Here is a 16,777-nt window from a genome sequence, read left to right on the forward strand (position 1 = left end):
GGAAGAATACAAACTACAAAAACTCAAAGTGACCAGACCGCAACATTTTTGTTGCCTTTTTTGCCCAGCCTTTCATCAAGTTTTTTGGTTTTTGGGGGTACCCGTAGTTGCAAGATGGCAGACAATCATGTCAGCTGCCTCTGTGTGATCCTCTTGTTATGTAAAATAGATATACATTTCTTGTTTTGGAAGTAAAATGAATAAATGAAATTTCATATGATAGTTGATGTATTTTTGCTTATTATTCAAACCAAAAATGAATTAAAAATATGTTTTTACCACTAGGGGACAATGATACAAAAAATCCTTGTAAAATAAAAAAAAAAATGTTCTTTAAATCTTTGATATTTTAAAATATTTTGAAGAATTGTTGTTTTTATCAGCATAAAAAAATACTTAAATTGAAAACAATTATACTCAGCCTACTGTATAAAAATAGAAATTACATTTCCGGTCCATGCTAGTTTCTGTGTATTACATCCTTTGCAAGACAAAAACGAGGGGTAAAATGCACACATCTTCGGAAACTTAAAATGACCAAATTGCACAGGTTTATTTATATTTTTCCTCCAACTGTTTTTAATTTTATTTTTAGCAGCAAAATGGCAGACAATTGCATCATGCTACTTTAGGTGAGGCCCCATGGTCTGTTAAATAAATGCTTATTTCTCAAACTAAAAGTATTTCAGAAATATGTATTTTTGCTTATCATTCAAATCAATATTGCTTTATTTTTCTAATTAATAAATATTTTTATCACGATGAGGAGCGAAATAATACACAATGTCCCTTTAGGTGTTATTTTTCTGAGATAAAAACAAGTCATAATGTTCTAAAATAAGTAAATTGCACTTACAATGCACACAATTATGTTTTATTTTACAATATTTCCCCGTGAAGATAAAAATCTATTGAAAAAAACCAAACAACTTCAATTATCTGCCAGTGGAACCAAAAGTGCTCTTGAACAGATCACTTTAGTGTCTGTTGATCTTCTTTTTTGAGCAAAAATCCCTTTCTGAATATAGGACTAAGAAAACAGCAAATCACAAGGTGGTCCAAGACTTTTGAACTGTAATTTATGATTCAGGACATGATGTGGATACTTTTCAGACGTGGGAAAGGGAGGGTGGTGGTGTTGGTATCTACAAAACTCTGCTCAGCAGTTCCTGTTTTACACGTTTACAAAAATACTCTTTTAATAAAATAATACACAATTGAAATGTTCTTTTGTTAGGGTAAACAAGTCTGCGTTCTCCCAAAGGAAACAGCAATGTTAGCCGATAGCACCGTATTAGCCTTTAGCGTCCGCTATTGGAATTTATGACTCCTGAGTTCATTTCCATTGAAGTGGTGCAGATCCGTCCTACCCACGAGATGTGTAAACAAATAAAAACCTACAAATAAAAACCTACAAATACATGCCATAAAAATCAATGCACTCATAAATATACCATGTAATACCTAAATGTAATGTATTCATATATTTGCAAAACTTATTTATCATTTATTTATGTTGTTGTGTGTTATTGTTATTTATTTTGATATGACTGTTGTGTATTTTGTTGTATATTTGGTTATTTATTTTCTTGTGTATTTTGCTGTGTCCATCCATCCATTATCTGCACCGCTTATCCTCAGTAGGGTCTCGGGGTGCTGGAGCCCATCCCAGCTATCTTCGGGCAGTGGGCAGGGGACACCCTGAACTGGTTGCCAGTCAGTCACAGAGGACACCCACGCAAGCACAGGGAGAACATGCAAACTCCACACAGGAGGTTCGATCTCATGACCTCAGAACTGTGCTGCACATGCGCTAACCACTGCATCGCCGTGCTGCCCTATTTTGCTGTTTATTTTGTCATATATATTATCATTAATTTTTGTATATTGTGTTCTGTATATTGTAATTTTTTGTTGATGTATATTTCGTCGTAGATACAATTTATTTTGTTGGGTATATTGTCATTTGTTGTGTAGTTGATTAAGTTGTATATTTCGCCGCGTTTTTTGTTGTGTATTTTGTCATTTTTTGTGTTGTGTATTGAGTTGTGTATTTCGTCACGTAACTTGCCATTTATTTTGTTGTGTATTTTCCTTTGTATATCGCCGTGAATATTGTTGTGTATTTTGTCGTGTATATTGTCTTTTATTTTGTTGTGTACGTCCTTTCCCGACTATAAGTCGCACCGCAGTATGAGTCGCATTTGAGGGAAAATTATTTGATAAAGTCCAACACCAAAAACATTCATGTCACCTTGAAACGCAATTTGGAATAAAAGCAACAACGGGCTGAATAAGTCCGTGCGGCGTACGAACATAATATTACATGTTTGACAGTAACGATGTAACATATTATTCAGATAACTCTAGCATAGAGAGCATGCTAGCAAACAATCAGTTTGACCCCAAATCACTAAATCCAAAGAGATGTTCAAGTAGGGTGTCACAGTAGCGATGCGCCACTTCCTCTTTCCACCTCTACGTCGCTTACGTCAGTTCCGCCTCTCGCCAGTAGCTTACAATCTTTACAAACTTTCTTTATGCTTTTCAGCTACATATTTCACTATTTGCAGCTTGCAATCTGCAGAATATGATTTTCTTTTAAGTAACATTTTGTCCAGTGTGTTCAGTTGCTTTTATATATTACGGGTGCGTGCTGCAAACTATACCCTCATGTGAAATTTTGTTGTAACGATATACACGATAAAATAAATTCTGAAATAAATAAATGACAACATGCATAAATAAAAGAAAGCATTGCTCTTATGTCATGTATTAAGTGTTATATTTATGTGTTAATTCATTTGTATGGCATATATCTTAAGGTATTTTCTTTTCTACATTTATTTCTACATATAGCAGGAGGGGTCCTCCATAACCCGCCAATCTTCACCCGCACAAACTTGGGTGATTTGTTTCACAAGCTTCAGAGAAGCAAACCAAAAAAAGTCCAAACGGATGACAGAGAATGTCATAGATCAAAATAAATGCTACAAAGAGTTAGAAAAATTATTTACATGACCCTGTATTCAGCATTTTCCCAGCCACAATCGCCGGTGTTAGCTTAAATTATATGATAGCTTTGACAAGCATGGCACAAAGCGCTAGCTTTTTCTTTATTTGTTCTTTAATGTGATCGTAATTTGTTCTTTCCGCTTTGATTTGGCATTGAAAACAAACATAAATTAAACACAACAAAAAAAGGCCTTGTACTAAGTTAATTGTATTATATAGTTTTTTAATTTTAATCATTATTATTATTCGTAAACGTTCAAACAAGGATCTTTCCATTACCCATTAAATGATCCATCAGCAATATAATCATATTTAATATCTGCCATTTGCCTTATGTGTCACATAAAGGAGAACTCGTTGGCTGCAGGTTGTTTTGAAAATATTATTTTGTGTATCATTGAAACTGTGTTTTTTTCTGTATCCTTTGGCAAAAAAAGTCATATTATCGTAATTCTCTTATTACTGTATTCTTATGTATGATTACTATTTGAATATAATTTTAGTGATGTAGGAGATGTGTTTTACTGCTATTTAAGGTTAACTTGGATGATTTTGGAAGGCCGGGATCAGATTTATTGCTTTTCAGTTATTCCTTAAGGGAACATCGGTTTAAGATAGGAGAAATTTAAAAAACAAGCACAATTTTCCGAAGATACAAGAAATTTTAGATCCAAACATTATCCAGGAACAAATTAGTCTTAAATGTAGAAGTATCACTGTATAGTCAATAATTTCATTCAATTTTGAGGGAATAAATTGTGTTTGGAGGGTTAGGATTCAAAATTGGGTCACGAACCAGTTTTCAGTAGGTCGAAAGCCTTTGCCATGGCAAAAAAAAATAAAAAAAATAATAATAAATAACTCGAGGTTGTTCAAACTCCATAACAGTAGATGGCAACAACTTCCTGCAAATAGGAGTTGATTTTCACACCACAGAAAAATAAATATGTCGTCTGTTGTTACATGTTGACCATGGCCAAACAGAGTGGAGAATATATGAGATATTGATTTTATTATCTTTAAGATAATGCTACTGAAGTAAAGCACTTAGGCTTTCATTAAAAATACTGCTAATTGAGCAGCTAATTGAAGATAATATTTTTGGAATGGAGTTGATTTGTTTTTGGTAATGATTTTGTCTGTTTTTTGATATGTTTATTCTGTATTTGATGTCGGACAAATTTAAAGAAGATTTCATAAAGTGCCAGTTCCATATTTTGACAGTTATCATCCACTGTTGATCGGTGTTTTGACTATTAAATCATTGTCGCCGTCGGCCAATCATATTGCTGTTCTTTGATACCTTCAACCATTAGGGCTGTTTTTTTTACCTTGAAGATTTAATAAATAGAGGGTGCTCAGAGGAGGGCTCGAGGAAGGGATTCTCTGATCTGAAGGCCCCTCTCCCAGTTCTCCTTATTTTGAGTGTCTACTAAAGTCTGAACAGATTTTACGTGGATATATAGCACTATCTCTGTTTAGAACCGCACAATTCTTTTATTCAGTATATTTGAATTTTTTTAAAATTTCTTTACTGTGGTCGTGGCTTGTAACTAGGTCGCGACGGAGAGTCCTGAAGTCAGAGCAGTTGAGAAACACTGCTACAGAAAACAATTAACATGTTTTTTGTTTGTTTTAACTGCCAACTTAAACCAGAATGAACAAATCCTTTGTGTATTGCAAAATCCTAATGTAACCCCGTTTCCTGGCTAGTCACCAGATGACACTGGATATGCTGGTCTCGCGGGGCAGTAGCGGTAGCATGGCATTGTTGCCATGGGCTTCCTCCAGACTTTGTTGCCGCGGTGACTTGGACGGCGGCCGCTGCCCGTTCAGGAGCGTCATGGGGATGTTGCAGTACGTGTGCTGGTTGCGCCCGGTGGGGAAAGGCGGCAGAGTGCCGGCTGCTGGCAACTCGTAGTCATAACTGCGGTAGTAGTGCTTCTGTCTAACGTGATACGAGTTGTGAAGGTTGGAGCGCAGGTCCGGGCGCGCCACGGCGGTGGCCGCCAAGGACATAGCCGAAACGGCCTGCAGCTCGCCGAAGGGCCCCTGCTCGCTCACGTCTAAAATCTGATCGCGCGAGACGCTCAGGGGTTCACTGCGCTTGAAGGGCATCTCATAGACCAGCTGCTTCCAGAACTTGGAGTTGGGCTTGTTGCTGCTGGCGCCGTGCCACTTGATGACTGTCAAGGTCTTGATGGTGTGTTTGAGCGCTTCCACTTCCTGGTAGTTGATAATGCCGCGCAATTCGGCGCACTCGATGAGGATGACTTTGATTTCGCCCGTCACTAGCATGTTGCGAAGGCGTGTCTCCAGCTCAAAGATGCTCCACCCCCTCCGCACCACGTAGCTCGGCGTCAGGACGATGATGAGCCGCTTGCTCTGGTCCACGCAGCGGGCCACATCCTCGATGTAGGCTACGAGAACATGGAGAAAAAAGGGAAGCAAGTCACTTTAAAGGTAATCCCAAATTCTTAAATATGCAAAATATAAGGAAAGAGTACATGGTTTTTGCATAAAATCTATATTTATTATATCTGTGTTGTTAGATCAGGCCACTCAGATATAAGATAAAGGACTTAAATTGACCTGCTAGGCTGCTGTGACCATCCTTGCTTGGTGTCTTACTATCCAAAAGCACTCCTGCACACATTATCCGGTTTGAACCAGTTAAGGCCAATGAGTCTCACGTAGGCACATTGCAAAGACCTAAGTGCATGGCCTGCCAAGTCAGTATAAGACTAGGCACTATTTTAGATAAGACACACTTTTTCTGCGTCATGCTGAAAAAGGCTCCACACCTGTTTATTCTATCTTTCTGGCATCCAATAAATAGTTAAAAGATAAAATGCAGTCTCCTGGTTCTTTTTTCTAGTATAGTGAGCATTTAGGATAAAAGAACCGGGCCGAGGTTCAGGCAAACCTTCCAGAATAATGATTTTGCATTTTGAAGACAACATGTCTTGTCTTTTTCATCCTGAGCTGTGATGTCATCGGAGGAACACCCTAGCAAGCGAGTCCCCATTTTGTTTTACTTGTTAATTGGTCGAACAAGTCATGAGTCTTTTAAATGAAGTTTTGATAGTTTTTTTGTGTGGAAAATGGCCGTGTTATGTCGCATGTGGATGTGGTAATGGTTCAAAATAGAGCAAGCAGTCAAAATGGCCTATAAGAAACACGTGGCGAGCCGCAAACAGGGGGATATACGGGACCGATCAACTAAAAGCGGGGCTGGCCTACCATAAGAACATGCAGTGAGGAGATAGGCTAACCGGAAACGGTTAAATTGAATTGAATTTACAATGATTAACGCACAGCTGGCCGGGAATACACAGACCAAAGAGCAAAACCAGCACTATCACCAGGCTAGCCGAACAAAAAACACAGTGAGCCGTGAGGCTAACCGGGAACCTACAACGAAAAGCCGCAGATGTGAAACCGGCCGGGAAATAAAAAAAACAAGGAACATTGCGAAATCGGCGCTAACGCCAGACAACCAGTCAAAAAACATGCAGTGAGCAGCCAAACTAACTGGGAATCAACAGCAAAAAGTGGCAATAGCTATGGTGACAAACGTGAAGCCGACTGGGAATAAAAAAAAAAAACAAGGAACACAGGAAAACTAGTGCTAATGCCATGCTAACCAATCATTAAAATATGCAGGTAGCAGCTAGGGTAATCGGGAACCAACAACAAAAAGCAGCACCAGCTTTGGCGAAAAAGGTGCAGCCGGCCGACAATGGATAAAACAATGGCAAAACCGGCGCTAACGCCAGGCTGGCTAATCAATAACATAAGGTGGGCAGCCAGGCTAACCAAAAAACAACAACAAAAAGCGGCAACAGCAACGGCGATAAACGCAAAGCCGACCAGGAATTAACCAGGATACACGGCAAAACTGGCGCTAATGCCAGGCTAGCCAACCAAACAACACATGGTGAGAAGCCAAAGAGCGCCAACCGGAACAAACAAATCAGGAAATAAATTATACTAACAGCGAAACACTCAACGAAAAGCACAAATGAAGAGCCACAATTGCTTACCTCCAAGCAGAAATTAGTGGTACGCAATAATTGTTCACTAAAACCGCTGTGTCTGTTTCGAAGCTAGCTGCACTTGTTGTGTTTATGGCATTTCTCATTTTGAAAACGTTGAGTTCCTTCAATGACATCAAAGCTCTAAAGGAAACAAGACGGATCAGTCAACTTTGAGATGAAATTTTTCGGGTCCGCCTGCACGGAGAATTTTTTGCAACATACAGTATTACATAATTGTGGGGAGAAAAGCTACACATTCTAAGCCTCATTCTGTTCGGGAATACCTCAACCAGTGAGTTGGAGCCGCTTTGGATTTGTAAAATAATATTTGTTTTGCTGGCATGTAAACGACTAAAACAGGTTTATGAAAAGTCTAAAAATGGCTTTAGAGGCATTTACAAAATCTTACTGTTTTCAGCCTAGTTTGAAAGGACTTTCCAACGGATTAGGCATTTAAACTCAACACATTATTAAGGGCACAATTGGTTGCATGGCAACAAACACTTGAGAGGAACAAGCCAACAAGGGGTTATTGCACAAAAATACACACGAAACCCTTTTTTTAACACGATTGACATTAGAAGTGCCAGATGCATCCTTGCCGGTTAACACTTTCTAAAGCAGTGTAGCTGTAGAGCAGGCGTCTCCAACGCCGTGCCCTAAGAATAACTGAGTAGCTTATGGAGAGGATAAAAAATGTTTAGCCGATCTAAATGTACACAAAGCAAAACTTCTGAAATCCGTATTGCCATTTGGGTCATTTGCTAGAGGCACTTAAGAGACACATCGGGAACTATTCCTACTTTTTTTCCCTGGGTAAAATTATATCTCTCAAATAGATCTCAGTACATACAGATTGCTGAAAGCTATTCAAGTCTTATGAGTTGTGGAGTCCCTCAAGGGTCTGTGTTATGACCTTTATTGTTTTTATTGAATATTAATGACTTATGTAATGTATCATTGAAATTGTAACATGTTTTATTTGCTGACTACACTGCAATATTAGGCTTGGGTACAGATCTATAGAAACTGCAGACAGAAATGACCGTTACACTTATTAAAGTAAAATAATGGTTTTATCAAAAAACAAAACAAACAAAAAAACAACTATCAATACATTTATCAAAAACAAAGGTATTTGGGAAATCCCAAATAATAAATTGAAATACAAATAAAGATGGCTAATGCTCAAATAGAGAAAGTGTTTATCTGAGTAATTATTGGCCATATTATTTGGAGACCCCATGTAAATAGCACATAATCCATATAGCAAAGAATATTGCAGTTTTGACTAGATGCAGTCATATTTGACTAGAAAGCCTTTTCCAATAATGTATGGTTCATTAATTTTGCCTTATTACAGAGATTTGCTTATTGTACGATGTAATACTAATTATTTCAGAACACAATCGTTTTTCCCAGGTATCAGCATTGTGACAAGCCACTTCCCATCAATGCTGAGGTCTGGCTTATCTGTAGAGAGCTGGATGACGTTTTACACAGAAAAACAAGAGCGACCAGATGATGAAGGTGCTGTATCTGAGTCAGATCTGGAGGCTTCTCCTGCTAATGGTAACCATGGAAACCTTAACTTTATGTTTCATGTGGGGATTCAAAACCCTACCCAGAAAACGTCCTGGAGAGGGATGGTGCCGCAAGGCTGTACTTGCCCAAGACACACCACAGGAAGTGGTGCCCCTACAACCCGAGCAGTTAAGGGATCCGTGAACCATGAACCACACAGAAATACTGCAGGAAAGAAAGTACCTCTAAGAAGTCCGGTGTCATCCTGGAAATGTTCACTGGTGAAACCTAAACATAAATATTCAACGTTGAAAAGATAAAGGACAGTTTTGCTGTCAACACAGGCAATCCTGTCAAAGTAAGATGTGGAGCTGGTTGCAATTATGAGGCGTGGCATTTAGCAGTGTCAATCCGTTTTGACACTTCCAATATGGGAAGTGGAGCATACAAAAGCAAAGGAGTGTCAAATGTGCCAACTAAATAAAACATAATGTGCCCTATGTGTTATTCATTACAATGGGACAAAAGTCTGCTGCAAATAAATAGCGACTTATTAATTTAAAGTATCAGATGTTTTAGTAATTTATGGCTTAAATGGATATATAGAAAATAAATTTGTCACAATTATATCAAATAAATATTATTTCAGAACATTATCTTTTAAAATACAAGCTTTACCCTTAATTAGGACCCCTATGTTGACTATTTTTTTTGCACTATGATGACTATTTTTGCACCAAATGCATATTGCACAAACCCTTACGATACCAAACTGTATGTAACATCCTACATGCCGACATTTCTTGTGTAAATATTGTGTAAATTATAACTATAACCTTATCCTCCTTGTTTTATAACCTTATCTTCTCTGTTCCTTTATCTTCTTGTTTTTTTTTACCTCACTGTGAATGTGTGGACCTGGAGTGTCATGCCCAATTTCGTTGTCACAATATGTTAACCCATTTTGTAACAATGACAATAAAGGTATAATCTATTCTATTCTATTATATTCTAATTTACCCCTTACTCAAACAAAATACATGTATTTGGAGCATGAACGGCACAAGCTTACACGGGGCCCAAATAAAAATTATATCTCGGGACCCAATTACTTAATATGACTTATTCTCAAAAACTGCTGTGAACATTGACAAATGTCACATCACACAGAGTGACTCAGTTAAAAATGTAGGTGTCATATTTGACCCTGATCTATCCTTTGAAATGCATGTAAAGAAAATTACTAGAACCGCTTTCTTCCATCTTCGTAACATTGCTAAAATCCGTTCAATACTGTCTCAGTCGGATGCGGAAATTATAATTCATGCGTTTGTTACCTCCCGTCTCGATTACTGTAATGCACTACTCTCTGGTCTCCCGAAGTCTAGAATCAAGTCTCTTCAGCTGGTACAAAATGCCGCAGCGAGGCTTTTAACTAGGACAAAAAAGTACGATCACATAACACCGATTTTGGCTAACCTGCATTGGCTCCCAGTTAGCCTTAGATGTGATTTCAAGGTTCTCTTAGTATTATACAAAATCATACATGGACTTGCTCCCTCTTATCTATCAGATCTCATTTGCCCCTATGTCCCGGTCCGAAGCCTACGATCTGAGAGTGCCGGTCTTCTGGTGATCCCAAGAGCAAAGAAGTGTTCTGCTGGTTCGAGAGCGTTCTCCATCCGGGCACCGGTGCTGTGTAATGCTCTTCCCCCTGAGATCCGATCTGCAACCTCAGTGCAAATGTTTAAATCTAAGCTTAAAACTCACTTCTACTCCATAGCATATGAATAACCTACTCTTCTCGTCGGCTGAAAAATAGTCTGTGTAATAAAGTGTAATAATCTGTGAAGCCCTTTGAGACTCTTTGTGATTTAGGGCTATACAAATAAAAATGACTTGACTTGACTTAATCATTTGCATACCCACTCCAGGGGTGGGCAACTATTCAGGGTCGTTGTGACATTTTATACTTCTTTTTAAATAGATTAGTTTCATCAAATTGGTTTTGAAATGACCACAGTTAGAGCAAAATAGTTTATTAGGTCCCTGTTTTAAGCACTTCATTTGTTTTATTAAGTATTACTGTAGGTTTTTCTTTAGTTGTATTTTTTAGTATTTCTGATGTCTGAAGTTCTGTTTTTTTTTTAGTGATACCGTGTTTTATTTTTGTTCTGTTTATGTAATGTTTCTGAAGTAATACTTAAGTCGTATTTTTATAGTAGTATTTATTTTTGTATTTCTGTAGTACATTTGTTGTATTTCGAAAGAAGCTTTTTTTGTTTGTATATCTGTAGTATTTCCCTAGGATTTTTGTATTGTTACAGTAGTTTTATGACTATAGTACAGGGGTCGGGAACCTTTTTGACTCAAAGAGCCATAAAAGCAAAAAATATTAATTTTATTTTGGGAAAGAGCCACACCATATATTATGAGACAAATTTACTAAATTGCTAAACCGGCGCCCCAGACAAAAGCTTAGTCTTCAGCACATTTATTTTTGATGATTTGATAAAAATTATGAAAAGAGAATATTGCCAGAGCCCCTGTCCCAAATTCAACAAACAGACCACTTTAAACTTGTCTCTTTCTTGCAATTACTCAAGATCGGATAAACTCCTTTTGACCCTTTTTTTCATACATATTGGTTTCAAAACCAGATGCAAGCAGTTATTTTGTAAAAACGTCACAACATTCTGAGAATAGGGAGCCTTATGTGCTTACCTTTGGCGAGAGATAGGAGGGAATGCTTGTACTTTTTGCATAGCTCCACCCATCCCTCCCACTCACCCAATCAAATAACTAAGTTCTCTTCCGGTGTTTTGGCGTATTTACAGTTCTGTGGATTCATCATAAAGTATCTGAACACTGAACACAGATTATATAGTGAACTTTTAAATAAAGGATTCTTTAGCGTTGTACAGCCAAAACGAGTTTTTTTTCCCCCTTTTTTTGTGTGACACCTTGACTGTAAATTGTAGTGAAAACGTGCCCTATATATACTGCGAAGTGTTACTTTTGAATTTAGCTTTGGTTTGGCTTTACGTGTACCTGAATAGGATAGATAACTCCGGTTTTGAACAAGATGGAGAAATTTTGCATGCAATCAAATTGGTCTCTGAGCCACAGATACTCATCGAAAGAGCCATATATGGCTCGCGAGCCATAGGTTCCCGACCCCTGCTATAGTATTTAATTATTATTTTTTTCATGTTCATTTTTATTTTTTTTACTAATTTGGTACTATTCTCTGTTGTGTTTTGTAATATTTCCATACTAGAATGTTTGTTTTATATCTGTAGTATTTATTTAGTATTTTTGTAGTACAGTCTTACTGGGGTTTATTTTTGTATTATTTCTGTAGTATTTCTATCGGATAATTTTTGTTGTATCGCGATAGGTGTATCTTTTTTAGTAATATTTCCCTAGTGTTTTTTTTATATTATAGTATTATGTATTGGTATTTTTTGGTATTTTAGTCCTAAGTATTATTGATGCAGTAGTATTTTTGTAGCATTTTAGGAGTAAATAATTCTATAGTAGTATTTTGTAAAGTATTACTATAGTGGTATTTTTTTAGTAATCTATACTATTTTTTATTTTCAGAAGGAAATCAAAATGATATATGAGGTCTCTGTTTTCAAGCACTGTATTAAATATCTAGTTTTGTAGTTATTGTGTAGTGTTTTTGTTTTATTTCTGTAAAAGTATTTTTGAGTGGACACACAAAGTGACTGTGGACAAAGTTGGCACCAAAAAGGTTAACCACTCTTGGGGGCCCCCTAGTGGTTGCGTGGCCCTAAGCAGGCGCTACGCTCACTTATGGCTTGGTCCCCTCTGATTTGAAGGGGCACGGTTCCTATCGTTCTCCGGAGTCAGCTAAGACGATGCTTGGCAGAAATATAACACAAGAGGGCGCTAAAATATTGTCTAAGAGAGCGCGAGCGTCACCTTTGCCAGCACAAAGGAAACATTTCGATGAATAAGAGGACAGGTTTAAATAAAACACCAGTCAAATAGGCGTTAGGAAACATAATAAGATCTACATAAATAGAGGTGCATACTAACTACCGTTTTTTTCCCCTTGACAACGCCTAGCAATAAAACAAAACAAACCAAACATTTTAAAAAATATCTTGATTTGAGACGAGTATTTTTTTAGTCTACGGCTGGTTGATTTTGAAGCAGGATAAGTCTTTGTGCGTGAATAAACAACTCTGGTAAATGTTTGCCACGTTTTAAACATGCTAATGCTGATTTTTTTTTTTATATTCTGGATACGAATTTTATTTCGCACATAAAAATAGAAAACATGCGTGATAACATCTACCAATTTTTAAAGGCAAAAGGTTGGCATGGATGTGTTTATTCACAAACAATGGGGAAAAAAGGATTGTCACGTTTGGCATTGAATGTGTCAACTGGTTTATTTTGATAGTTTAGTGCAGGGGCGGCTCTTGGCCAATAAGAATGCGGCTCTTTGCCTCATCATATTTTCTATATACTCTGGCTCTTTGCCTCGTTTCATGTTACGTTTTTCCCCCGTCTTAAAACACACTTGAAGCCATCAGAGTAAATAGTACAAAAATATTTTGAAATTAATTTGGCAGATTTGTTGTTTTTCCACTGCTCCGGACACAAAACTGACTGCGTACGTCTAATGCCGGTCAGTGCGTGGTGTGGCTCTTTGACTCTCACAGTTAAAAATTTCGGCTCTTTGTGTCAAACTTGTTCGCTACCCCTGGTTTAGTGAATGTAGTTTACACCTGAACCAACGCAACCACACCATACAAACTCAACACTGCCCTTTAGTGGCCAGAGAGAACATTCGGTTTGCATTCATTTAAAAATTCATAACTTTTGATAGAACTGACCTAGGGACTTGCTTCTTTTTAGACATACTCAGAAATGTATGGTGACAGGGGCAGGATCTGGCTCGCAGGCCGTATCTTAAGCACGCCACAAAAATAGAGGTTACTTGATTTGACCAGACAAACTCCTTGCATTGATATGCCACATTCTCATATTAAGGCCACTTCACACTCAGAAAATATTTCAAAATGACAATTTGCCAACTTTCACAAGAAAAACTGTGATGAAAATCGGACAACAGGTGGATGCTAGTAAACCAATGATGCCATCCAAGTCATCATCGACCAATCAGAAGGCAGGTAATGAGACAGGAGAACCCTCTGGATGGAACATGGCCAGGTAAGGTTCTCCCAACATGCACATGCGATCAAGAGCTTGAGTATTGCTCAGCATGCAGTGAACTGGACTGGACAATGGTCATGATCAATACGGTGGCATTGCCATGCCAATATCAGTGTTTCCCATACCAAAGGAAGAATCTTGCGGGCCTCCAAGGTTTAATAATTATCACCATAGTCTCGTGAACTTATATTATTAGAAAACATAATAATATTTTGAAGTATGTATCAATGCAAAGTTGTCAAAAACACTTTTAGATAACTCATTTTATAAATGATCCCAAACGCCAATGTGTTTATTTGTGCTACGTATTTCCTCAAAGTGCCGGTTCCATAGACAGATAACACAGCTCTTCTCACTTTAACCCAGCGCAATCGACAACTCCCACAGATTATGCCCAGGTGTATGACTAAATGGAAAACTTTTAGCAAATCCTGACCTACCCTGCTGATGCATCCTGGAAAACAAACGGTGGTGGGAATTTCGGCTCTTTCTAGAAAACCAGCTCGGCTCGGCTCACGAAAAAGTACCGGATCTTCAGATTTATTTTGTTGCTTTAATCGACATATCACCAATTATTATGTAACATTATGCACGAGATGACTTTGACAGGATAATAATATAGCATAAAAATGAAAAAAATATAAATAAAAAAGAAGAAAAAAAAATTAAAAAATTAAAATGAAAGAAAAAAGATGAGAGACAGAAGGAAAAATAATACATAGCAAGGCAAAACAAAAACAAAAAACAAAAAAGGTACAAAAAAGAAGAAAAACATTTTTTCTAACACTTTTTTTTAATATAAAAAGCAACACTAAATTGACTGCATGTGGGGAAAGAACTAACAAAAATACTGAATTTATTGTTTGTGCCTATTTGGTCAATAAAATTAACATGTTCAAACAAATTACCTTTGTTTTTATCTTACACAGTCACTCTTGCCGCGTTGTGTGTGTAAGGTTTATTATTGTTTAATAAGAGGAATCATAATGATTAATAATTGGCTGAGATTGATAGGTATGCATTTGTGTGGTCGAGTTGTCTACTATTGCTGTGAAAAAACAGCTAGTGTTTTTTTAATTCAATAGTTAACAAGGGCACCCATTTATCATAGACTTACTGTATCATCTTGATTATTCTGTAGAAATGCACCAGATCAATGCAATTGAATTTAAAGCGTACAAAACCTCCTTGGGGGAGGGTCCTTGCCCACAGATACCCCTAGAATGTCCAACCACCAGGGTCTCAAGAAATTCAAGGGGAAAATATTTTATACGTTTGTAATATGCATAAAATGGCCTGATCCATGTTCTGGGTAGAGACAAACATCCAAAAAACGCCACGGCACCACCGTGCAGATACAGGCAACACCAAGCCACGTGACTGAGGGAGCGCTTACTTCCTGTGGGGATCAAGTCCCTGTCTGGAATGAAGAGTTTATACCCATAATGCTTCTCCAGCACGTCTGGCAGGATCTCCAGGGCAAAGCGCTCCTCTTCTCGGGTCTCTTGGCTCCACTGGTCCGGGTCCACTTTTGTATACGACAGGTAAGCGTCATAGTCTTTGTTATCTAGAGGAGAGCATGCAAATCGGTCAGGTTGTTTACTACCCCTACGTTGCTTGGTATTTACAAGCCCAACGCCACTGAAGTTTTAATGTTAAGTGTTCGTTTGGGCTTAATTAGTTTTAATTTTACCGTAGTTATGTTCACTAACATTTGTTTTCAAACAGAGTAGTCACCCATACCAAAAATAATGTAAAAATCCCCTCCGAGATATCGGATACTTTTAAAGAACCGTATTTTCCAGACTATAAGGCACACCTAAAAAAACATAATTAAAAGTGTGGATTATAACCCGGTGCGCCTTATGTAACGCAGAATATGGTGTATAAGATTCGAAATGCACACAGTATTTATAGGAGTGCATTACTACACAAGGATTTACGGCATACTTCAAATTGGAGCAAGGAATGATCAATAAAATAATTTCTAAATCAATAAATGTGATAGAATGGAAGTCTTTCAACAAAATAGTATCCACGCTCTTTTATGTACGAAATACTATTAAACGGCAATTTCATTGTAGATCAAAGCGGAGGGACGGTTTAATGCATCAGAGTGCACTATGCAAATACGTGTTTTTGGCACAGTAAAAAAAATGTGATAATGAGTTAACTCTGATGCCTTTTCTTATATCCCGAGGTCTAGTGATAAAGTGTTGACGGCCTCAACACTGCGAGTTGGGTTCGATTCCTGTCGCAAAGAATGTTTGGAGTTTGCGATTTTAATCAGCGATACTTTTGGCTGATTAATTACTGTTATATGCCGTAAGTGTGTAAAGATCCCAACGGTTATACATGAATAAACATGGTAGCTCTTACTGTAATCTCAATTTCATGCGCCTTCTAGTCCGGTGCGCCTAACGTATGAAAAATATATGACAAAAGACTATTTTTTAGGGGTGCTCCTTACAATCTGGTTTGGCTTATAGAGCGGAAAATATGGAAAATCCTTTATATCTTAACAAAATATTCCATTCATCATTATCTTAATTTCAAATTACCACTAAAATGGAGCTGAAACTCGTCTTGGCCAGTGATGGACAACGGGTTTCATGAAACATTATTGATTGATTCCTCTTTAGGCACTCTTTGTATAAAGATGCACAGGAAGCATATTGAAGAAGCTTCTCTATTTTAACTAAGAACTCACAAAAAAAGAAGAAAATAAACATTTCCTGATCCTCTTTAAATTTTCAGTTTTCCTGGAAAATTTGTTTTAAGCAGGCGCAGTAAATCATGGATGATTTATAGTATTTTGTAGGTATGAAATAGGAATAGCGTTGCTAGAAAGTAGTGTAGAGTAACTGATACATAAAAATTGCACATCGTCAGAAGCCGCTGAGGACACATCATGCAATGCCGGCATTCGATTCAATTAAAAATGGTTGGTTGCTTCAACAGTGTGGGGAAAATGCATATGTGAA

The 16,777-nt window shown here is 37.5% G+C and overlaps 1 protein-coding gene across 2 annotated transcripts in view; it reads right to left on the reverse strand.

Annotated features, from left to right (window-relative positions):
• Window positions 1–1,576: 1,576 nt before the first annotated feature.
• Window positions 1,577–16,777, reverse strand: part of LOC148369326 (interleukin-1 receptor accessory protein-like 1) — a 214,554-nt gene continuing 199,353 nt past the window's right edge. For both annotated transcript variants that reach the window (XM_088331299.1, XM_088331298.1), the window contains 3 exons: window positions 15,190–15,360; window positions 8,823–8,867; window positions 1,577–5,435 (listed from right to left, as the gene is read on the reverse strand). In XM_088331299.1, coding sequence (XP_088187425.1) covers window positions 4,729–5,435; window positions 8,823–8,867; window positions 15,190–15,360 — 923 coding nt within the window. In that variant the 3' untranslated portion in view covers window positions 1,577–4,728. The remainder of the gene's footprint in view (window positions 5,436–8,822; window positions 8,868–15,189; window positions 15,361–16,777) is intronic.

The sequence above is a fragment of the Urocampus carinirostris genome, chromosome 3 (genome assembly GCF_059441175.1).
Source record: "Urocampus carinirostris isolate Australia breed hairy pipefish chromosome 3, RoL_Ucar_1.0, whole genome shotgun sequence".
NCBI classification, from domain to species: Eukaryota; Metazoa; Chordata; class Actinopteri; order Syngnathiformes; family Syngnathidae; genus Urocampus; species Urocampus carinirostris.